The sequence below is a fragment of the Chanodichthys erythropterus genome, chromosome 21 (genome assembly GCF_024489055.1).
Source record: "Chanodichthys erythropterus isolate Z2021 chromosome 21, ASM2448905v1, whole genome shotgun sequence".
NCBI classification, from domain to species: domain Eukaryota; kingdom Metazoa; phylum Chordata; class Actinopteri; order Cypriniformes; family Xenocyprididae; genus Chanodichthys; species Chanodichthys erythropterus.
This window is the reverse complement of record NC_090241.1, coordinates 34,261,287-34,286,954: the sequence shown is the minus strand read 5'-3', so window position 1 is coordinate 34,286,954 and position 25,668 is coordinate 34,261,287. Positions and strand designations below refer to the sequence as shown.

The 25,668-nt window shown below is 36.6% G+C and overlaps 1 protein-coding gene across 1 annotated transcript; it reads left to right on the top strand.

The window, feature by feature from the left end:
• Nucleotides 1–15,060, top strand: ilrun (inflammation and lipid regulator with UBA-like and NBR1-like domains). Its single transcript, XM_067373471.1, has 5 exons — nucleotides 1–261; nucleotides 1,134–1,288; nucleotides 3,398–3,595; nucleotides 5,096–5,400; nucleotides 12,407–15,060. Exons 1-5 carry the CDS (start codon nucleotides 98–100, stop codon nucleotides 12,440–12,442), a joined length of 858 nt encoding a protein of 285 aa, XP_067229572.1. The 5' UTR covers nucleotides 1–97; the 3' UTR covers nucleotides 12,443–15,060.
• The last annotated feature ends 10,608 nt before the right edge of the window (nucleotides 15,061–25,668 follow it).

Sequence of the window (25,668 nt, the reverse complement as noted above, 5' to 3'; positions counted from 1 at the left end):
CCGCCCGCAGCCATGCGTACTCTGCTTGTTATCGGGTCGCTTGTTATGACTGGAGAAGGCCTCGGACTCAATTAAAACTTATCCCCGGGACAGCCGCATGCTCATGGAGGGCATGGACATAGACCTGGATCCGGAGCTCATGCAAAAATTCAGCTGCATGGGCACAACGGATAAAGATGTCCTCATCTCGGAGTTTCAGAGGCTGCTGGGTTTTCAGCTCAACCCGGCTGGCTGCGCCTTCTTCCTGGACATGACCAACTGGTGAGTCCGGGGACTCGGCCGCGGCCTAAAGCTGAACTGAACATAAAGAGTTTACCACTGCGGTTTCTTGCTTTAAAACCCCTTACATGTCAAAAATAGATTCGCGAGGACAGTTGTCATGAGCCCAGTGGAGTTTAAATAAAGCTAAAGCGAAAAAGACAACAAGCTAATAGCTAATTGACTGTTTACAAAGACAACAAATGTAACATTTCGGCTCATATGAACTGTAGAAGTAATATTTTAGACATTTAGCCTCTTAAAAATGCATTTTCTCAAACATGTTCTTAAATAATGTGTTTTGTTTCATTTATGTCAGTTGTCAAACATGTAGCTTGTATGTGCTAGTAGCTCGCTACCATAGTGGTTGTGTTTCAAACCCTCGTGAGTTCCCTATCTAAGCAGCATTCTTTGTTTTTTTTTCTGACCTGAAATGCTGCTGACTTGGGTAGTGCATTCAAAAAGATGTCTAAGTAGTAGGGGTCTCGCTATGTTTTGAGCCACAGACATTGTTTAATGTTGCTCAGTCACGACTCTTAAAAAATACCGTTTGGTTTAACGATAGTGATATCTTATATTTAATTTGTGTTCATTAATGTTTCTATGTTGCTTTTTTTACGTAAACTTGTTGTTTGTTGACATGGATAGGCTATTGTAAAGTTTTCCTCAGAGTTACGTAATGCACGAGTGTACTTTCATCAGAGGTCTTACACACAGGCCAGCACAAGTTTGTCCCTCCCTTCTTTTGTTTTGAACATGACTTTAAATTCGAGCCACTTTACATATGTTTAACTATATGCATGTCGTTTTCCTCTTGGTAATAAAACTGTGATTAAATCTCCCATGTTGATATGTCTGTATTTGTGTCTTATCAGGAACCTTCAAGCAGCTATTGGTGCATATTATGACTTTGAGAGTCCAAATATCAACACGCCGTCAATGTCTTTTGTGGAAGATGTGACGATTGGAGAGGGGGAATCTGTTCCTCCTGACACACAGTTCACAAAAACATGGAGGATACAGAACACAGGTTTGAGGGTTTTTTGTTTTGTTCTGGTTGAACAGGATGAATGACCCAATCTTACACCAATGTTGTTATTTGCATGCATGCACAGAAATCACACATTTACCTTAAAGGCTTAGTTTACCCCAAAATGAAAATTCTGAGATTAATTACTCAACCTCATGTCAAAAAAAACCTTCGTTCAACTTCGGAACACAAATTAAGATATTTTTGATGAAATCTGTGAGCTTTCCGGCCTCCGATAGACATATTTACCACATTTAAGGCCTAGAAAGGTAGTAAAGAGATCGTTAAAATAGTTCATGTGACTACAGTGGTTTGAAGTGGTGAGAATACTTTTTGAGTGCAAGAGCCAAACAAAAATAACAACTTTATTTAGCAATTTCTTCTCTTCCATGTCAGTCTCCTACGCTGTTCATGTAGTGAAGGCAGTGCAGCGTTTTCGTTTTACATCCGAATGCCAGCTCAGTATTGGTTGATGCTGTTCACGTGAGCACACATGTGATGCTGACATAGGATGAAGTAGAACACAGAAGCCTGCACTGACTATACAACATAAAACAGCGTAGGAGAATGACAGGAAAGAGATGAAATTGTTGAATAAAGTCGTTATTTTTGTTTGATTTTTGCACACAGTCGTTGCTTCATAAAATTAAGGTTGAACCACTGTAGTCACGTGGACTATTTTAACAATGTCTTTACTACCTTTCTGGGCCTTGAAAGTGGTCAAAAAGCTCTCGAATTTCATCAAAAATAGCTTAATTTGTGTTCCGAAGATGAACGAAGGTCTTATGAGTGTGGAATGACATGAGAGTGAATAATTAATGACAGAATTTTCATTTTTGGGTGAACTAACCCTTTAAATATTCCTTTTATAGTGGAATTGTAATGTAACATATGTCCAAAAGAAATGTTTGTTTTTCCTTGTGTGTTTAATGGTCGTTTTGCACTGTAATAAACCATGATTAACTGTGATTTATTTATTGCCGCCATTTTCTTTTATTTCTTGTTTATATTGCTTAATTTGATAGGTTTATTTTTACTTTTTACTTAAGGCGCTTTTCCACTGCATGGTACGGCTTGGTACGGATCACTTTTTGGCACTTTTCCACTGCATGGGATGGCTCGGTACAGCTTGCTTTAATAGTACAACCTCGAAGGAGGTTCCAAGCGAGCTGAACTGATACTATATGTGACGTGTAAACACTGCAGATCACTGATTGGTCAAAGAGAATCGTCACTACCAGCGTCACTGGATTTTGAAACAGGAGACGCCAAACACGCTAGATTTAAATAGTCAGCAACACCCACCACAGTATCATTTGTTCATGCAACTTTTTTTAAATGACTTGCTTTAAACGACCATCGCACAGAACTTGATAAAAGAAATGGCTGTGTTATGGTCAGTACACGAGGTGACTTGTTGGTAGCCGAGGAGTTGATCCACGAGAGTAAAGGTGGTGCAAATATAACGATCAGTCTATAATCCCACCCATTTTGAACTAAACTGCAGTGGAAAAGCAAACCGAAAGTAAGCGAGCCATACCGAACTGAACCGAACCGAGTTGAGCTGAGTTGTTCCACGCAGTGGAAAAGCACCATTACAGGCTTAGTTGACCCAAAAATTAAAATTCTGTCATTAATTACATGTCATCAAACCCATAAGACTTGATTGTTTGTTTGTGCAAAAAAAACCCCCACAATTTACCACTTTTTTTACAAAATGTTAATCTTTGCCGGACGTTTTTTTTTTTGCACAAACAAAGCACTTGCATCACTTCATAAAATTGAGGTTAAACCACTGGAGTCACATGGATTAATTTTATAATGTCTTTACTACCTTTCTGTGGCTTGAAAGTGGTAGTTGCGTAGGCTGTCTATGGAGGGACAGAAAGGTCTCATATTTCATTAAAAAGATCTTCATTTGTGTTCTGAAGATGAACGAAAGTCTTACAGGTGTAAAATGACATGAGAGTGAGTAATTAATGACAGAATCTTCATTTTTGGGTGAGCAAAAACTTTAACACATCATGAATACTTTTGCTTCTTTATGCATTGCTAATCTAGCCACCTCAAATTAAATCCTAAAGTCATTCCTGTCTTTGTGCATTGCAGGTACAGAGTCGTGGCCCCCAGGTGTGTGTCTGAAGTATGTTGGCGGGGATCAGTTTGGTCATGTGAACATGGTGATGGTGCGGTCTCTGGATCCGCAGGAGATCTCAGACGTGAGTGTGCAGATGCGCAGTCCAGCCGTTCCTGGCATGTATCAGGGTCAGTGGAGAATGTGCACAGCCACCGGACTATTCTACGGAGGTGAGACGCAAACGATAAAAGTAACAGTTAATGTTTTCACAACAATGAGCTAAAGAAACAACTATTTTTTTTTTTAAATTATGTGAAATGTTATACAATGACAATTTTAAAGGGATAGTTCCCCAAAAAATGAAAACACTGGTCATTTAGTCATCCTCATATGATTTTCTTTCTGCTTACTGTTTTTATGTCTTTCCAATTAAACCATTCAAGTGCAAGAGGATGCAAAGAAAACTCAGTTTGCACTAATACCGATTTGAGTTCTCTTTCGTGTTTTGACCAGAGAAATGCACACAAATATATACCAAAATACCCATCTTGGCGAGTATCATTGTAAACACTGTCAGTTTTGTCTTAATTGAATGTAAGAATTTGACAAAGGAAACGCATGTGTATCAGTATATTGGATCTGTGCGTTCTGTCTTAAAGTGACTAATATGCTGCTGCTGTCTGTGTAACTTTTGTAGCTTTTACCAGGATTAATTTATATGTAATTTATACAGTGAAGACTATGCAGTGTTTTATTTTTACATTTAATCATTCAGTTGTTAAATAAACCTACTGTTCATGAAGAACTTTAATTTGTATCTTTGTTTTATTGTATTTGTCCTATTTTTTTGTAATTTGCTTCATTCTTATTTTTAATTACAAAAATAACTACACTGTTACTACATTATTTCTCAAAGATTATTGGAGCACGTTTTACAAGAAAATTCTATTTCATCTCCTTAAAAATTTCACATTTAATTCAATGTTTCTTGCCATTTCTTTGTAATTAATTGTGAAATTTTTTAGCAATTTCTGAGTGAAAATTGTTTCTACAGCAAATTTTTGTTGTGTATATTGTGATTTATACCATGGTCTGTCTGAATACTCAATTCTGATTGGCTGGAAGGTGTGCCCCGTGACTTTTATTAATAAATTAACTCCGCTACTGAATCGCTACATTATACTGCTTAGCAAGAAGGTGGTAACGTTGCTGTTTTTGAAGTAATTCAACTTACAACTTCATTGCTTGAGAGATGCTGAACAGATACAGGTAATTCACATGCACATCTCTCTCCCTTTCTCACTCCATAGACTAATTCATTCAATTCAATGTTATAAGTCAATCAAATAAGTGTAACCTTACTGCACTACTTAATCTCTGTATCTAACAAGTCGTAGCTGACGAAAATAACCGCCATTTTAACCCTTCCAGTCAAATTTCATGCTGCAAACATGGTATAAGTGGGATAATCCATGGCTAGCTGTGCATTAAAAGATTTGAATGCACTCTGCTCCATGTCAATTGGTTCTTTGCCTCCACTTCGTGCATTAAAATCATTTAATGCACAACTTGCAGACAATTATCCCTTATATCAATGTATATCTTTGTCATGAAATAAAATGTCTCCTATCATGTTATTCAGAGCATTAGTTTTGCAAGTTCTGAGTTTCTACAACCAACTTTGGTGACCTGAAGGATGCGTGGCTCACCTCACTCCCCTTGTTTTGCAGATGTGATCTGGGTGATCTTGAGTGTGGAAGAGGGAGGCCTGCTGGGCGTCACACAGCAGTTATCCTCCTTTGAGACGGAGTTCAACACGCAGCCACACCGCAGTGTGGAGGGAGGCTTCAACCCTTTCGCCTCACCACAGAAGAACAAGCAGGACACCAATGAGGATAATCTAAAAGACCCCGGGGGCCCCTGGGAGGCCCCACTGGACTCCATTCAGCAAGATCAAAATGGACTCAATCACAGCTCTGTAAATATTACACCAAATGGTCTCCAAAACAACTTATCAGTAGTGACTTACAGCCAGGTATGTTTGCCATTTGTAGTGTTTCATTGAGTTGAATGAAGATTAGCATGATAATGGGGTGTGAATACGGCTGGGTGATGGTTTTCGAACCGACTGACTGTTATGAACTTTACTGGCATTTTTACTCCTATTGTTTAACAGGGGTGCTATTAATAATCTCTCATTATTGCAATGTGGTAACATTTTTTTAAATTCTTGCCATGAATTTAATCTTTGCTGAAATGGCAATAAAAATAAATTAAATCCCTCTTAATGCACTCCTGAGTCCCAAGAAGGAGAGATTTTTAAATTAGTCTAATGCTATGATCTTTACAGTCATTCGCCAGTTAAAATGATTAAAATATTTACAGCGATGCTTATATTTATAGTACCATTCAAATATTTGGGGTCAGTAAGATTTTTCTTTTTGAAATAAATTGATACACTTATTCAGCAAAGACCCATTAACTGATCAAAATTAATAGTAAATACACTTATAATATATAAAGATTTCTATTTCAAATTAATTCTGTTCTTTTGAGCTTTCTACACTGTGTGCAGAATTATTAGGCAAGTTGATTTTCTGATCATATTTTATTTCCAAGCACATTTTACCAATTCCAATCCACATCAATCTTAATAACTACTATTAATATTGTTTTTAATCATTTATAAGTGATATATAATTGTTCATGAAGGCTGGAAATGAAGAATGCCCTATATTCAGGTGTGCAGAATTATTAGGCAGGGTTTCTTTTACAGATAAAATGAGCCAAAAAAGAGATTTAACTGAGACATAAAAGTCAAAAATTATTAAATACTCATGAGAAGGACGCAATACTAATGTAATACTAGAAATTACAAAGTTAAAGCATGACCATTGGACAGTGAAATGCTCATTGGGTCAGCTGGGTCATACAAAAACAGCTGGAGAAGAAAAGACACGTTAACTGCAAAATAATTAAGAATTAAGGTGAAGAATTAAGTGTGAAACCATCAGGAACCCTTTACTCTCCAGCGCCACCATTTCCCAGTACTGAAACCTACCTGGAGTCTTCAGAAGTGTGAGGTGTCAGGATCTCAGAGACTTAGGTTAGGTGAAGAATCCTAAAAAATGACCCGCTCTTAATAAGAATCACAAGCTGAAGTGTTATAAAGTACATGAAGACTGGGTTTTTATAGGCCTTATAGACAGACAGCTTGAGAGTGACTCCTGAAGGACCAGCACCACATCCTCTTGTACCACTGTTTGAAGAATTTATCTTCCAGAATCTGGCAGTAAGTTTTGGAAATCATTTAGTCCATCTCTGCAAGATGGACATTTCAGGATAAGAGATGGACTAAAAGTGAACTCCCACACCTTACTGCCAGATTCTGGAAGATAAATTCTTCAAACAGTGGTACAAGAGGATGTGGTGCTGGTCCTTCAGGAGTCACTCTCAAGCTGTCTGTCTATAAGGCCTATAAAAACCCAGTCTTCATGTACTTTATAACACTTCAGCTTGTGATTCTTATTAAGAGCAGGTCATTTTTTTAGGATTCTTCACCTAACCTAAGTCTCTGAGATCCTGACACCTCACACTTCTGAAGACTCCAGGTAGGTTTCAGTACTGGGAAATGGTGGCACTGGAGACTAAAGGGTTCCTGATGGTTTCACACTTAATTCTTCACCTTAATTCGTAATTATTTTGCAGTTAACGTGTCTTTTCTTCTCCAGCTGTTTTTGTATGACCCCGCTGACCCAATGAGCATTTCACTGTCCAATGGTCATGCTTTAACTTTGTAATTTCTAGTATTACATTAGTATTGCGTCCTTCTCATGAGTATTTAATAATTTTTGACTTTTATGTCTCAGTTAAATCTCTTTTTTGGCTCATTTTATCTGTAAAAGAAACCCTGCCTAATAATTCTGCACACCTGAATATAGGGCATTTTTCATTTCCAGCCTTCATGAACAATTATATATCACTTATAAATAATTAAAAACAATATTAATAGTAGTTATTAAGATTGATGTGGATTGGAATTGGTAAAATGTGCTTGGAAAAAAAATATGATCAGAAAATCAACTTGCCTAATAATTCTGCACACAGTGTATGCATCAAAGAATCATAAATAAAAAATGTATCGCGGTTTCTACAAAAATAGGAAGCAGCACAACTGTTTTCAACATTGATAATAATCAGAAACGTTTCTTGAGCAGCAAATCAGCATATTAGAATGATTTCTGAAAGATTGTGACATTGATGACTGGAGTAATGATGCTGAAAATTCAGCTTTGATCACGGTAATAAATTACATTTTAAAATATATTGAAGTAGAAAAGTTATTTTAAACTGTAATAATATTTCACAATATTACTGTTTTTTTTACTGTATTGTTGATCAAATAAATGCTGCCTTAGTGAGACTTAAGAGACTTTTTGTTAAAAAGTATTTTAAAAATCATACTGATCCCAAACCTTTTAAATAGCTGTGTATATTGGCAACAAAATCGTTGCAAATATATTATGAATGTTCAGTTTATCACCCAGCTGTCAGAATGATGAGTGATTTCAAATACTGTTGACTAACCTGATGAGTACAAGCTCAACAGTCTAATGCTGTGAACCTGATATAAATGTTCATAAAATGAGGAGCTTTTTCCTAAAGGTAAGTTAATAGGTCACAATGCATACAGCACAAGATTCAGTTTGAAAACCAAGATGAAACACTCAGCAGGTTTTTTGACACCCTCCCAAAATCTTCCTTTCATGCCAAAAGTCTGTACTGGAAAGCTCTCAATGTGCTGACCGCCATCTGATCTATTAGCACAGAAGGTCACTTAACAACAGCGCGTCACCTTTCTGTTCCCTGCCCTGTTTTGTGACATCTAACCAAAGAAAAGCACATTGTGATGATTCACCGTGTTTGGTTACACCTTTCCTCATTCCGCACACATGTGATACTGAAGCCGGGAGATACAGCTAAAACAGTTTCAGCCTTTTGACGATTTAATTTGTATCTTTATTCTGTTTATGTAGTTGCTTTGAAATGCCCTGAAAGGGTGATGTTGAATTTTTGTGGTTGAATTTTTTTTTCTTCAATTATTTTGACTAAACACTCATTGTAGCCAAGCATATGTTTAATGTAGTAACTTAATTTGACTGTTGTAGTTTTCTTTTATATGCACCAATATAAATAGCAATATTTATTTTATTATATGATTAAGTGAATAATGCAACAGCATGAACATTTGAGTAATTATGCAGCAAGTTTTGATTAAGAATTGTTGAAATAGTTCCTGACCCGACCAACAGCATATTCTGGTACGTTTTCCTTGGAATACTGGAAAAACCTGTACTAAATTTCCATCCAGATAGCCAGAAAGTACTGATTGGCTCTCTGCTGACATTACTGCTGACTTGTGACCTGTGTGGATGATTAGCACCATACAAAGAGATTGTTTTCAGACACACCTAAAGGTCTTTAAAACAACGGAGCAGCTGTCCTTGTGAAAGAAAATCATATGTTGAAGTAGCACTGGGAAATATTCATGATATATTTGCGATCTTATTGCTACCAGTGGTTTTAGTGCCCATTAAGTAAAAGCTGTCATTAGACTAATTTTGCATGTCTTGTGACTGTTTTAATACTGTCTGGGTTTTAAAAACAGAGTGTTAGAGTTGATCAATTTGATTAATGTCTGTGAATCCATTTAAGCTGTTCATTTCAATGAATATTATAACTCTGATTCACTCAAATGTTCATTACGCATTATTTTTTTAAAAATATAATATGTAGGTAAATATTGCTTTGATTTTTGTATTATATTGGTGCATATAAATTCAAATGAATTAATATTACTAATCCAGTGTTCATTTAGTGAAATCTGGAAAAACATGCACTGCTTATTTTAACCTAATATTCACATTTTGTGTATTGAATCTGCTTGCTATTAATGGCTATTTGGTTTGTTCCCTAGTTTAAAAAAAAACCACTCTTTAAACCATTTCATAAATTTATTTTGAGATGTATATCAAATGTCATTAGGCTGAAAATATTGAATGCTTTTGTCTCCCTGCCCCATGTAGAAGCTTTTTGTTCTGAATTTGGCCTTGATGTGTTAACTGCAGGGTTGACATCTGTGAATGAGAGGCTGTTTAATTGGCCCTTGAGGGGGTAAAACTTTGCCTCTCAGCCACAAGATGGAGTTCCAGACAAGCATGTGAGCTGATGCAGAAATGTCATTAACCAGTGAAATATGTTACAGTTGAAATCTCACAAATTACTAACAACCAAACCAACCCATAGTATAAATATATTCCCAGTGTAATGTTGGAAATCTAGTATTGATTTTTGAGTTAGACTATTTGCCTTTAAAGGGATAGTTCACCCAAAATGAAAATTGTCATAATTTTCTCGCCGTCAAATTGTTCCAAACCTTTGAGTTTCTTTCTTCTGCTGAACACAAAGAAGATATTTTGAAGAATGTCAGTAACCAAACAGTTAATGGTCCACATTGACTTCCATAGTATTTTTTTCTCTCCCATACTATAGAAGTGAATGGGGTCCATCAACTGTTTGGTTACCTGCTTTCTTCAAAATATCATCTTTTGTGTTCTGCAGATGAAATAAATTCATGTAGGTTTGGAACAACTTGAAGGTGAGTAAATGATGACAGAATTTTCATTTGTTGGTGATCTATCCCTTTAACAACAACCAGAGGGTCAAATATTTGTGTAAAACTCGGTCATAACTCATACATTGCTCATCATATTTAAACAAACCCTTAAAGGTGTCATGAAATCAAAATTGACCCTATTTACTTTGTTAGCACACATTACTAGTCTTGAGGTGAACGATTAATCCGTGTAAAGTTTTTAGTAAAGTCGGTTGCAACTTGCGGTTCATGGGGACTTTAACCATAGGTGCCGATTTATGTTTCCCAGTGAAAAGAAACAAGTTTTGTGTGCAATTACATTACAAACCAAATGTAAACACATCTTTATTCACCTTTTTTTCCCCATGAGCAAATGATAACTGGGCTAAGCAAGGTGACACATAGACATGCGCAACAAATGCCCCCTTGAAACATTTTACCATGCTCATTACTCAATAATTAATTGGTGTTAGTGCTGGCTTCAACTTCATGCAATTGTGCACTTAATGAATTCATTACTCAAAAATTATTTGTCTCGCAAAGAGAAACACACGGACCGCAAATATGTTGTCAAAAAACAAACGCATTCTTTCCATGAGCCGATCTCACGCTGATATACCTGATGATTTTGGAGTTAATAAGGGGTCATGACATGGATTTTTTTTTTTTTTTTTTCACACAAAAAAAACCAACATGTCGAAAAACTACTATTTTCTACCTTCATTCCGACCCTCAGTCTGAAATGACTTCTGTTTAAGGGGCGGCTCCTTTTAAGGTTTGTCAGTAAATGCCCACCGTTATGATTGGCTAACGTCATTGTATAGGAAACCGTATGAACGCCCACTCGCTATTGCACTTAAGTGTTTTAAAAACATTATCCATATAAAACCATAATTTGCAGAAAAAGCATTATGAAATCCTTTACTGTTTGTGATTCAGCTGCTGTCAGATCAAATACAGCTGACTGCTTCATCTATCAACAAATGTTTCATTGTGAACTCTTCATTAGACTATGTACATAAAATGAAATGCTCCGAACAAACATAATCCTCAGACACAATCCGGGAAGCCATTAAAATAAACCATCCACTTGTTTCCAACGCTGAGATCCTTCTGAAGTCTATATAGAGACCCAAAAAAAAAAAACCTGTTTAACCTGGATGCATCAAAGCAAATGTTCTTTCACTCTTCCATTTGTCCTGTTGAATACAGTATACAGAATACTGTATCCAGTGTAGACAGCGTCAGTGATTATAAAGGCTTCTTTTTGCTTTTGATGTGACGCTCTCATCCAGTGTAGGCAAATGTCAGCCATTAAGCGACTGAACTCCAGTGGGCGGACCTATGGCTGTTCGTCAGTGTCTTTCTCTGGAGGCAGTCATATGCAAATGTTTTGCCCGTGTGATGTCACAGGTCACCCAAAATCAAAACGAGCCGTTTTTAGAGCTTGATTAAATAAATGCTTTGTTTATAATGACAATGTTTTAAAGGGTTAGTTCACCCAAAAATGTGTTTCTGTCATTAATTACTCACCCTCATGTCGTTCCACACCCGTAAGACCTTTGTTCATCTTCGTAACACAAATTAAGATATTTTTGATGAAATCTGGCGGTATCTGATCCACACATAGGCAGCAACATCATTGCACATTCAGAAAGGTAGATGAAAACATGGTTAAAATAGTCAAGAAGACTACAGTGGTTCACCCTTAATGTTATGAAGTGATGAGACTTACTTTTAGTGCTTTCTGGATGTCAAAAGGTGCAATGAAGTTGCTGCTTATGTGTGGATCAGATATCCTCAGATTTCATCAAAAATATCTTAATTTGTGTTCCGAAGATAAACGAAGGTCTTACGAGTATGGAACAACTTGACGGTGAGTAATTAATGACAGAATTTTCATTTAAGCTCTGAAACTTGCAGGATGTTTTAATGGTAAAAATACCTCTTTTATGTCAAAAGATCAAGGCAAATATGATTTCTCATGTCATGACTTCTTAAAAATGCAATTTATCACTGTGCAAAAACAAAAAGCACAAACGTTTGCGTCAGGTTGTTGACCACCAATCAGAGAGGCTCCTGAATTTTTGATTGGTTAAAGTGAATGGAAAATGTTGGCATTTCCGGAAACTGCACCTATGCCCATAACCCTAAATATTAATCTATGTGGTAATATTATTATGAATCCCATAGTTGACTTACATTGGAGGGACCTCTTTTTATTTGGAGTTTATCACTAAAAACACCCTAGCAACTGTATAGCAGTGTCCTAGTATTGTGCAACGGTCAAGTGCCATTTGTTTTCTCTTAAGCAAATGTAAAAAATTTAATGACAATTGATCTTGTTTTGACAGAGTTTTATCTCACTCTTTTTGTTTATTCCCAGGGCATTAATGGACCCTTCCCGTTTGGACAGTCTTAAGATACAGAAACCATCCGGTAGCTCATCGGAGCTGCTGCTTTTGCCCTTTTCAGGGGTTCAGTGAGAGGAGGAACAGATTTACTCTAAAGACTTGGTGACCCTCCCTCTCCCCCGATGCATCACAACATCACATAAATGTGTGGACAAATCTGTTTGGCTCCAAATCAATATTGAAGCAACACCTGTGTTACGCATGTGTGAATGCTAGATTTAGACGAGTGCTAGAAATTCTAAAGAGATATAATGAAAAATACACCGTTTTTTCTGATCTGTATTGTCACATTACAGCAGTAAATTCAGATGTGTGAGTGCACGAATGCGTAAGAGAAAGAGAGGCAGGGCGTGTGGATGAATGAACGAGAGAATCCAAGTCATATCACCCCAAAATCAATTGAAAACCATATTTCGCTTAAAGAAAATAAAGCCTGATTTTAGGACGTGCAAGATATTTTGCTTCATGGCATTATTTTGATGACAATTAAGCACATTTTCCACCAAATTCTCATTAATAAATACAGACAATTATATTTCTGTGATTCCCATTGTTCTCACCTTTAAATGATTGTATTACATTTCTTTTAAATGTACTTGCACTGTTTTTTTTTTTTAATTAGCCTGATTGAAATACAACCTATTAATGTACAACAATGTATAAATACTTTCAATATTTAAATAATATAAACATATTTGCATTATAACAAATGATTTATATACCATGAAAATAATGTCACAACGAAGGAAAACTTAATGGTCCTAATAACAGGCTTTGTTTTCTTCATGCAAAGTATCATTTCTCATTTCTTCCTTTTGATTTTGCAGTGAAATATGACTGGGGTTTGTTCTTGACAGGTTTGTGAGAGTCATCTGAATATGTGTGCGACTGAGTGTTTCAGCCATGCACAAAAGCCATCAACAAATGAATGAAGAATTAATGCCTGTCAAGTAGTTTTATAATTTTTTCATCAATGTTCTTTGACTTTAACTTCACCAAGACTGAACCGTTTCAAGTAAAAAGAAAAAAGAAAGGTCAATGTGCCTACTTGGAGGTTAAATGTAATTGGTAGAAACAACAAAGATTTCATATGGTCCTTTGCCAGCCACTTGTAATTGCTATTGAAACCTGCTCTGGATTCACTAAAAAACCCAGCAACCTGTACAGCGTACATGAGCACATAATGTCTCATCATATTGAAGTATACATCTGTACTGCCACTACAGGTCAAGTCATAGCTGTTGTCAGAGATGCCCTTACTATCTTGTTGCTGTTGTCATATTTGTTTACATTGATGTTTTTCTGGAGTTGAGTGCTGATGTTGGTTTCCACTCGTGATGACACAATCCATCAGAATTGATAGTAAGCAGATGTGGCTTTGGTTCCCTTGTTTACTGACCTAAGAGTTCACAAGCACATCATTGATTTATGTTCCCAATCATACATTTCTGCCGTTCACCTAGACCTGCGATGGTATTAAGCTTTTTTTAAATGAGCTGAGGGTGTTTTAATGAGGGAAAGTGTGAGAATGAGTTCATTTTAAAGGAATATTCTGGGTTAAATGCAAGTTGTGCTCTATTGACCATTTGTACCTCTCTGAATTGAAAATGTATGTGCCTACAATCGAAGTCTATGTGGCAAGTGCACTACTTCTGTTGTATGGGCATTTCCCTTTACACTTTTTTTTTTCTTCTCTTTTTCTGTTTTACTAAGGTACCAATTATTTTCTGTGGTAGCGCCTGCATTTAACCAAAAATAATCTTTTAAATTGTATTCTCTTGAGATGTTGCTAAATGTTGAAATGGCAAATTTTGAGCTGGAAAGCTCCAAATAATATTTTAATGCATAAAGAATTTTTGTGGAATTTATTTGGTTTAAATCGTGCCTCTGTGTTTGGTATGATGGAAAGCTTCTTGGATGTTTATATCTCGCTAAATATATCTGAAAGGCCGTTTTACTCACCATTTTCTGTTTTGCTGCAATGGATAGGCAATTTATAAAACATAAAATGTTAACAGTCTCCTATAATGTTTTTCTTTATTTGTCAGTTTACTAAGATAGGAGCGTTTAAACAAATTCCCCGGTGTCCTCAAGCAGTATGCAAATCAATGAGTCCAAATTGACCTTTATGTCAAGGAAAAAAGAGATTAGTGTCAGCATGTCCTGTTAAATTTAATGCGTCAGGCAATTCTTGTCTGTTTCACCCTAATTCTATGCACCTGGAAGATTTCGACATTAACGGATACTGACATTGTGTCCAAATTTCTAGAATTACTGTGGCTTCACTCTTACATTGCAAATGATCTATGCAGTGTGTTAAAGGACAGTCCCTTCTGTATTCCAAAAAGTTGCACTCACAGTTGAAGCATAGAAGAAGTTAATGTTCTGAAACTGGTCGCCATTCATGTTGCCGTAAGGACAGAACAACACTGACGTTTCTCCTAGTGCTCGGCCCATAAACAGCTCATTGGATGATGTCGCCGCTTCATCAGTCAAGTCTTCCTTTGAGCTGTTCTTTGTGAATGTCCTCATCCCAAGCGCTGCATACTTCACGGTCTCCTTCCGATTTATAATTACACTCTGGATTTTTCTTTCTTTCTCTTTTTTGTTTTGGGGAGGGGGGAGGGGGGTGGGGGGTGTTGCTTATGCATGTGAGAAGTGTGATTGATTCATTGCTGCGTTGTCTTTTTTTTCTGATTTCTTTTTTTTTTTTTTTTTCCTGTTAGATCTGTTGGGTTTTCTGCACTGTGGCATGGTGTATGACTGAGCGGAGAGTTTGCATAGAGTCCTATGATAGCACAGTGAAAGAGAGAAAATATAAAAAGCCTTTTCCTGTATGTATAATTGAACATTTGTATGATTAAATTAACACTGAAACAAATGATTCTGTCGTCATGTGTTTTGCATGCAGCATATGTGAGCAGTGTGATTTTGTTAATGCAGTTCCCAGAAGAAGTCATTGTCCTTTTACATCTTGCTTGTTTTTTACCTTCAAAAATGATTTGGCAGTCTTGAAGCATTCAATTCCTTGCCAGCATTGCCTAGTCAAAATTTGGCCTAATAGGAATATTAGTGTTTTTAGTTGTTTTACATTCTGAAAATAAAAGTTCTTTATTGGCATGAATGTTCCATTAAGAACCTTTAACGTTCATGGAACCTTTCCTTTGCACAAACGATTATTAAAATGTTCTCCATACTAAGTGAATCTGGTTCTTTTAAGAACCGTTCACTGAAAGCTTATTTGGAAAACCCAAAATAGTTCTATGGTATCGCTGCAAAAACCCTCTTTTGGAACCTTTATTTTCAAGAGTTATACACCTTAAATTTAATGTACTATAGCAATTTAACAAGTTCAGGTGCCAAAATGTATTTGCACACTTAAGTTGCACTTAAATATGTCTGAATGTCATTGTATTTGATAAAATATCAAAGCAAATGTCTGTCCCTGAGCCGAAAGGATTGTTTCACTAGCTTCACTTCATTTTTGAAGCCTCAATGACTTTTAACTTGAGTTCTGGTGATTTTAGTGGATGTATGAAGTCTGTTCTCAAGTTCACACAGAATCATTTGTTCAACTTCACATTAACTATGAACTTTGTGTGCAATTTAAAACTGCTTGGTGTGATATTTTGATATCTAATCATTGACAGTCACTCATTTTAACTGATTTTTAACTCATTTAAAGTGGTGAAAATCAAGTTTTTAATGTTTGTCTAATGTCTGTGTGGTGTTTTTAATATGCTTTAAGACAAACCATGTGCAAATTTATTAGTCAACACCATTGCTGAGTATTTTCTCCTTAAAGGTGTCTCTGAACTGGTGGAGACGGGACCAATTTGCATATTTATAGAACCACATATACTAAATGAGGCAAGGGTGTGATGTCAATTAAATGTAATTTTGGTGATCAAAGATAAATTTTAAGGGATAAAATGATTGACTACAGGGGGACTTTAAAGTTTCCCCATCCCCAGTAATACCAAAGAGAATTTCACTTGTGAAGATTATGTTTGTGCCTTTTATGACCAAAACCATGTCTACTTCTAATCATAAACTGAATTCCAGTACAACCCTGATGTTCTATGGCCCTTCAGGAAGAATATAATCTTGTTTACACTAATTACCATAGCTGGGATGTGCTGATCTGGGATGAGGAGACCATATCTAGGCAAATATTTGCTCACATCTCAGGTCTTGTGCAACTTGCCTTGGCACTATCGTAATATTACCCACCTAACAAACATGTAAGATCATTGAAAGACCTTAAACAAATGCAAATTATTTCCTCTTGATTTGACAGCTGCACTTGTGTGGGCTGTGGGAGTTTGAAGAAACAGGCAAATTCTGTGGTATCTGGAGGATGGTAATGGGCTCTTGTATAAAAACACTGATTTAAGTGAAATGAGCCTTGAGCATTTCTTTTTTCTCTCTGTTTAAACTATAAGCAATTGTTTCCAGGTGTTGGATATTGCTTCATTTGAAAAGTTTGACTGGATTTTTGTGCTGATTTTTAACTCCCTAAATGTAGTTATTTTCCCTGTGATGTCACTAAAGCTTCACCAAGACGACGACTGCAAACAAGGAAGTTTCAGACTGCAGGGCATTGTCATTAGTGTATTTCAGTAGAACAGCTTCCTTTAAAACTGCAGGGTATAGAGATCAACCAAGACTGTGCATTTTCATCATTTTCTAGTGTGGGGGGTAAACATACACATTCAGACTCAGTATTGACACAGTTGGGTGTAATAGTTTGTTGGTATGGTAAGTAAACTTGTCATGCAGTCTCAAAGGAGTCTCAAGAGTTGATGGCATTACTCTTCTTATCAAATTTCAGCTCTGGGTCGAATACAACGCCTACGTTCCTTATTTGATCATGGCAATAGTCTGACCATGAACCTAAATACGTGGACATGCCCAAACATCCTCTGGTGGGGCCGAAAAGCATAATCTCAGTTTTACTTTGGTTTAACTGGACCAGGGGTGCGTTTCCCAAAATCATCGTTAGCCAACTAACATCGCAAGTTCCGATTTGGTGTTTCTTGAAACCATTGTTCAAACAAACATTCGCAAACTTGTGTGGTTGGAACGGCAGCTCTCGAGCTGTGGTTAGAAGCAGGTTTATGACGTGGACTTAAATTGTTATCTTGAGCAAAATAAGCAAGCTGACATTATGTACAATGTATATGTTTTATTTTGAATATATACAAATGTCATTTTGAAGAGTGCACATGTGCGTAAGTCCTCAAGTACGTAAGAACGAGCCTATGATTGAATTTGGAAATAAAGCAAAATAACTGAGAAAAACGTGAAGTAGTCCTCAGATGTCATGTTCGTAATTTATAGCAAAAAATCTAGCATTAATTTGATTTCAAATGGATTCATTTAAAGAAGTTATTAATCCACCACCTGCGTGACATCATTAAACAATGTGGCTGAACGACAGGTTTGCAACAATACGGTTTCGGGAAACAGTTTTGACTAGCTAGTTGATATGTTCGATGATGCATCGTACTATGGTAGTGAGGCAGCGAGTTACGTCGTTGTACGAGAAACGCACACCAGATTGTGAGCCATCCAGCTCTTAACCTCCTCTAGACATGCAAAAAGAGCCATAGTTCTCTCTCACTCTCAAAGGAAGATAAATCTATATCATCAGCATACAAAATGGGAAGACATGCCTTTTTTTTTTTTTTATAAATAGGGCCCAGAGGCAACATATACAAAGAAAATAAAATCGGGCCAATAACAGAACCCTGAGGAACCCCACAAGTGACAGGCACTGTTGTTGAAACAAAGTTACCATAACTGACCCTTCGCAAAGACCCGCCCCCCTTAGTTACTGTTGCTTTGTCCGACAAGCCATGGCGCTGTCACACCACACAGAGTGAAAAATCCATCGCGGAGCAAAGAGGACACTGAGAACGTGTCGACAGACAAGACGGAGCAGGTTACTTATATGAAACAAAGTCCCAGCTTTCAAATTGTGTTATTTTTTAAGAAATTCCAACAATAAAAACCGTTTTGTGGCTTTTTAATGTGTCGTGACAGATTGCTGTACCGCCTCAGCTCAAGGGGCTCATGAACCAATCATCTCTTCCTACTAGTTAATTTATAGAATCAAATAAACATGAATGAACATGAGAAGGAATGTTGTTTCAAACGCATAAAGATGTAAATACACACATACACACATAATTTTTCAAGTTCAAGTCCAACAACGTTAATCTTCTAACTCCTGACTGCTTTGACGGACAAAATGGCGGATTCGGCATTATGATTGGTTAGATCGCTTGTCAATCAAACTCCCAGCGAAGGGTCAATTTAAAGAGAATTATCTATTTGAAATATGAGACTTGAACCACTCTAAAACCATCCTATGAATTACAACCAAATGGGATAACTGCTTTATCAGAATCAAATGGTCAGTTGTTTCAAAATACCAAAAAAGTCCAATAAAATCGGAGCTGCAGTGTTACCTGCATCTGTCATTAACAACTCTGAAGAGTGCAGACTCAGTTCGGTGACCTGCCCTAACTGGACTGAAATTTGTCTAAGATCTCAAACTTGCTTAAAATGACATTAGCTGTGAATAAACCACCTTCTCTAAAACCTTTGATAAGCATGGTAGTTTTGAGATGGGCTGTTAATTCTTCATTTCTAGAGGGTCTAAATTAGGCTTTTTAAGAAGTGGCTGAATAAGTCAAGTCAAGTCAAATTTATTTATATAGCGCTTTTACAATTGGTAATTGTTTCAAAGCAGCTTTACATATTAGAAGCACAGAAAAAATGGAAGTGGTTAAAAATAAGCTGTACAAACAAGCGTGGTAATATGTAACATATACAAGATGGTGCTACATTAAGCCAATGTCGGCTGACTCCCAGGGGTTGAAAAAACCCCCTAGGTGAAAAACCCAGCGTGCTAGCACTGGGAAAAAAGTCCTAGGAGGGAAAAAACCCCTTGGAAGATATATATAATATATGTAAATGGATATGGAGATCAAAATCTGAATTATACATTTTTATTATAGAGATTAAAAATAGATTATATATAAATATATGTAAGCGGATACGGGGATTAAAAATCTGAATAACCACTTGCTTAAGGTTATTATGAAGACTACTGTTAATAACAGAAGCAATACTCTGCCCAACAACAGCATCAACCATCTCCTTAAGAAGACGTAAAGGAACCACATTGCAACCACCAGATGTAGGCTTCAAACGCATAATGATGTCCTTAATTTGCACCAGTGGCGCCTGCTCAAAGAGCTCAAAACTCCTGACACAAGCCGAGGACATCACAGACTCTGCTGGGGATGTAAGCAGACTAGCTCTAATCTTCTCCACTTTTTCCACAAAAAAATCCTAAACCCATAGTTATTATAAATACATGCAACAAATCATAAAAGACTGGTGAATATAAAGGTGATAAACCTGGTCAGCTTTGTTGTTTACACTGATATCAGCACTGGACTGTGACTGACTGCCGAGCATTTGACAAGGGCAACATGAGTAAGTTGTAAATAAAGTACACATAGGTAGTATACCGGCAACATTGGGTAGCCTACTTTCTGATCATTTGACATTGCAGTTGTTTATGAAATCATTTAGTACTAGTTTAGTATGAATGATGAACAATAGACCTTATTCAGAGCAGCACCATGACAGATGACTTGCTCCTATCACTTGTAATTTTCTATGAAGTTTTTTTGTCTACTGAAATTTCTAAGATATTTCCGCAGTATTTCGTCAGCAGAACAATCCAAAAAACACACTTAAGCCGAGTTCAGACTGCACGATTTCAGCCCCGATTTTGGCTCGCCGACAGGTTTTGAGAAATCGCCTGCAAATGCCTAAATCGGTGCTCGTTCACGCGAGTGACAATCACGCACTGTGAATGAGCAAAGACGCTATCTGAGAGAATCGCAGAAGAGTCGCCGACACCCGTGAGATATTTGGCATGCTAAATATCTGGAACTGTCGCCGATTCAAAATCCTGCAGTGTGAAAAGTGTTCTGACTGAAAACTACATCGGCGATGACCGACAGCCAATGAGAGAGCAAGATACAGAGCAGCGGGGAGTTCGGGGAGGAGTTATAGACCACAATATCAGCAAGCATGGCTTCGTTACAGATAAACATTACAATTGTATCAAACAGAAAAAGCACAAACATTTGCTTGACCATCCGCAACAGCAGCACATTGAAAAGTTATGTATTTACCTCCAACTCTCGTTGCAGAACACGCAATCCACAGTCTCCCCAACCATTTCCTCCTCCATATTCTTCTTTTCTTTTTCTTGTTTTCGCTGCAAATCAGCGCACAGGCAATTCGGATTGCAAGCTTCTTGCGGGCTACCGTTTTTAATAATAATAATAATAATGACTTCAGTCTTGCACGCGTTATTTCCTTGTCACATCTCGCGTGTGTTTGGTTGTGAAACGTAGTTTGCGTGCCAGACAGAGTTGTCGGCGATTCTTCCTATTGTAAAGTCATGCAGTGTGAAACCTTCTGTCGCCGATCCATCGTGCAGTTTGAACACAGCAGCGACTGAATGCTGGCCAAGATAGTCATGCAGTGTGAAAAGAACAGTGACCCGACTGCTTTGAAAATCGTGCAGTCTGAACTCGGCTTTAAAGGTGATAAAGAGGATCTTTTCGTCGACTGAGAAACCAAAGACTGTTACTGAGTTTTTGAAATGAGCGCATGCATAAGAACAACCTCCTTCACACCTCATTTCGAGGGAACGCCTCCCAAAACTCATGCACGAGTATTGGAACATGAGTGTTTACCACCGGCATTCTCTGTATCGTGTTAGTGGATTCATTATGTCGGACTCACTGCAGGTAACTCATAATCCGCAGTTGTTACTCCTGTCTCCTGACAAAAACATCACATGCGGCGCCTGTGGAGTGTGGAAAGTTACTGGAGCGCGCAGCCGCGCTCGTCTCTCACAAGGAACGTCACGGCAGTGATTGACAAGCCAGAGGGCCAATCGTTTACGGCACGATGATCGCGTAAACGGTTGTTTTTAAGGCCCTACCTCTTGCACAGATGATGTATATTAATATTATTCCTTTCAGTGCACCTTATAAATAGTCTTTTATCAGTTAGTAAAGACAGTTTCAAGTAATATTGCAAAAATGTATAAAACAAAACATCCTTTGTAGCACCTTTAAGAGATCTCTGTCTATCCCTCACAGTCTCGCTTTCACTGCCGTTAAAAATCAAAGATGGAGCTGCTGTGAATAAGGTCTATATATGCATCAGAATGAACCCTGCCAAAGAGTTTTAGTCCGATGTAATTTAAGGAACAGCGTCAAACATCATCTTGGTAGATTACAAGTAAGTCAGAGGTCACGGTTTGTGTTTTTTTACGTGGCGGGTGGTGCCAAACTATTGCAAACTATCGCGTTCGATAACCACAGCAATAGCGCGCTTAGCACGTAGAACACTGATAATAACAACATTAAACAACAATTATTGTCATAATTTCTCTTTTCATTAATTTACATAGGTATATTACAATACAGCGTATGATTTTTAATGCTAGATAGTTTTACAAGACTCTAGAGTTCTTTAAATAATCCTAGCTGATATATGTAACCCCTCACCCAGGTCCTACTTGGCGCGGGCTTCTGAGTCTCTGGCGTGGGAGTTGGACGCTCTAACAAGGAGGCTAAACGCAGCAACCTCTCTTGAGATCAGAGGAGTGAGGTTTTACTCGCACAGCGACTACTAGCTGGCCTCCGTTACATATACGTGTTGTAATCTACAACTGTTTTTATGAACTTGTGTAAGAATAAAGAGATAAGTAATGACAGTGTGTTTTGTGATGAACTGTCCTATAGAGTTTCTCACAGAAAGCGTTCGAGCGGTTCGTGTTGCAATGGTTACCACCTCAGGTGAATGTGAGTTCTGTTGGTAAACTGTCTGGTTTGGCACCAAGTGATCTAATCTAACGTTTGAATTCATATCATTATACTAGTACAACCTATTATCAGTGAGCCTCTGATAAACACTAGAAACACTAAAACAGCGCATCTCAAGTGTTGTACATTTAATCACTAGCAGATTCAACACTGCTATGGTGAAGCCTCACCTTATGTGATCTTAGTTTTGCGCATGACTCACTAAAGTATCTGTAGCAACAAGTTTTTATTTTCGTTTAACCCTTTAGGAGTATATTGACTAAATGTAGCAGGCTATTGTTATTGTGCCACTATAGGCTATATGTGCGTGTGTTTGTAAGGAAACTATAGAGGAAACTTCTCTAGCACCTGTTTAATTCCTCCCTCGATGTTTATCAGTATAATTTGTTTTTGGAAATCTGCCCATCAAGTGAATTCTCGTGAAATAATAAGTTTAATTCGAATGGGGGCAAATATAATTGTATGCAACTGTTTTCTAACGTTGTCAACATTCTTGAAGATGTTTGTCATCCTCAGAGTTTAGCCATTCAGTCGTTGTTGTTGTTGTATTTTGTAATTTTAGTCATAACAAAATGGCTTATTAAATTTATTTTGAAATGCTTCTCTAGGAAAAGATATCCAGAATAAATTCTACAACATATATTCTTCAGCACTTGCAGCATGGTTTTCTTTAGCTATACTTCACTTGATCAAGTGACCACAAGATCTAGAAAAGAAACTCTTCACTGTAAAAATTTCAACCTATTTCAAGTTTAAATTTAAAAAAAAAGTATAATCAAATTAAATGAACAAGTCATTTAAACGTAAATTATATTAAACTGAAAAGTTGAAATTTTGATGAGTTAAAGTAATGTAAAAACATTACTTATTGATCATTTTGGTTACACTTCAGTTTAAGGTGACATAGTTACATTGTACTTATTTAAATAAGCACTAATATTAATTAACTACTATAGAGTTTTGGTTTTAGGGTTAGTTACTTGTAACTATGCATAATTTACTGTTTTTACGTCCCCCTAAAATAAAGTATTACCTATTTTTTGGTTACTTTATTAACTTGCACAATGTCACTAAAGCATTTTGTTCATAACATGTTTATTACTTACTTAATTTTGGGTTTCGCATCAAAACCTGCTAATTAAGAGCTTTTCATGAGGGTACATCTCATAAACTTATGCCCAAAAGGCACTTTTCCTAACGCTTTCCACATCCATCATGGAGAAGTCTGAAGGATTATGGATTTAACCCAACTCAAACTCGGAGGGATTCATGTGCGCAGTCTCTTTCACAATGAACCATTGAGAGCATCAAGTGAGTTCTAGGTGTGCACATTCTGACAAATGGCTCAACTGAACTTCATCGTAAACGGACACCTTTGGCGGCGACAGTAACCTTTCTGTCCATAAATGGTTATCTAGTGCATGAGAAAGTTGTTTCAAAGTAAGACACTGAAAAGAGTACATCTTAAACCTGCGGTCTTTCTAACTGCCATGCAAATGAACGCCCTCTGGGAAATGTGCAAGACAAACAAAAATACAGAGAAGGAAACCTTTGTTTGGAGCAAGACATTCCACGCGTTTCCCAATTCTTATCCGAGCAGCTGTCGCTCTTTATAGACTGGAAATAAAATTGTTAAACTGTTATAGATATCCAGGGATGATATTGTGCAGTATTTGGTCTATAAAGATTCTGCAAGTAAAAGCACCCTTAAAACAAGATCAGTTCACAGTATTTATTTTATCTTGTTGTATCGGCAGATTTCTTCAATGTATTTTAATAAAAAAAAAAAGTTATTTATATATATATATATATATATATATATATATATATACATTTTTGTAAAACAGATACATCATTATCGGGCGTTTCTGAGGAAGTCTGTGTAATAGCATGTAAAATACTCTGATATACAATCTTTCTCTCACTTGCTCACCTTCTTTATTTTCTATTATCAATAAAGTCTGTATTAAGTGTGTGTGTGTGTGTGTGTGTGTGTGGTTTGTATTGGTGTGTCTGTTTAACTGTGCAAACACTGTGGCATGCTGCGTGCTTGCAGACGAATCATCAGCACATTGACGCAGGCACAAACTCTCACACGCTCAAATGCACAGAAATACACTTCAGAAATGCCTTGCATACAGTGAAATGTCTCTACCATAACATCTGAACAGGTAGAAGAATATTAAAGAAGGTATGCATTTCTATACATATGCATCTTAGTATCAGATTTGGGTCTCTTTTTGCCTCTGAGTTATTGGGTAAATGTCATGAAATCAGGTAATTTCATCACCATAATAATCATAATAATAATAATATATATATATATATATATATATATATATATATATATATATATATATATATATATATATATATATATATATATATATATATACAGTCAAACCACAAATTATTCAGACATTTTTGATAATTTTTATATATTTTTACTAGTGGGTGAAGGACACTATAGTTCATTTCTGTAAGTGAGGATAGCAAAATAAAGTAAACTGTGACATATTATACCCAAAAATTATTCATATAGTGGACTACCAGTAAAACTGATAAAAATTTGGAACCAAAAATTATTCAGACTCTTTGACCCGACCATGTTTTGCTTAAGTGTTACCTGACATAATTAAGATTGATTTTTTCTGACACAGTTTAACTCTGAGATCTTGTCATATTTTATTACCTTTTTTTTAAAAAAACTATAGTGAATAAACTGTATTAATGAATGAAATGTTCAAGGTGTCTGAATAGATTTTGGTTTGACTATATATATAATTTTATTTTAATGTTTTTGTAGAGTGAAAAGTGACCGGGAAATGCTTCCATGATATTGGCATGAGTTTTATTTTTTTTATTTATAATTTTAGTTTATTTTTAACCAATTGGATCATATTTATTGCAAATAATAATAATAATAATCCAAAAATATGTGCATTTATGTGCATATTTTATATGCACTAACAATAATTGACTGCAATTGAATAAAAAAAACATAAAACAAGTAGGTCATCTTGCCATATTTGCCTCTGATGATCACACGTGATTTCTAATAACTATTGTCATTTAAGATTAAAAAGCGGATGTCAGACATTTAATCAAACAATTCCTCTGGAAACTGTCTCTTTCCTCCTCTGAGGGTGGGGGGTTAGTGGTCCACAACAACGGACAGGCATGTCAAACGCCTTCAGGCTGGGAATGGGGCTCTGAGACAATGTTTACACAGCTTAATAAGGCCTGTATATAAAAGTGCCACGGGAGTCAATGAAGCAGGCATTCCTTCACTCACTCTTACT

Excerpts from the sequence above, each read along its gene's own strand:
- ilrun (XM_067373471.1), top strand. The coding sequence starts at position 98 with ATGCTCATGGAGGGCATGGACATAGACCTGGATCCGGAGCTCATGCAA. Across the intron at positions 262-1,133 it reads TTCCTGGACATGACCAACTG|GAACCTTCAAGCAGCTATTG; the intron begins GTGAGTCCGGGG and ends GTGTCTTATCAG. Across the intron at positions 3,596-5,095 it reads CACCGGACTATTCTACGGAG|ATGTGATCTGGGTGATCTTG; the intron begins GTGAGACGCAAA and ends CTTGTTTTGCAG.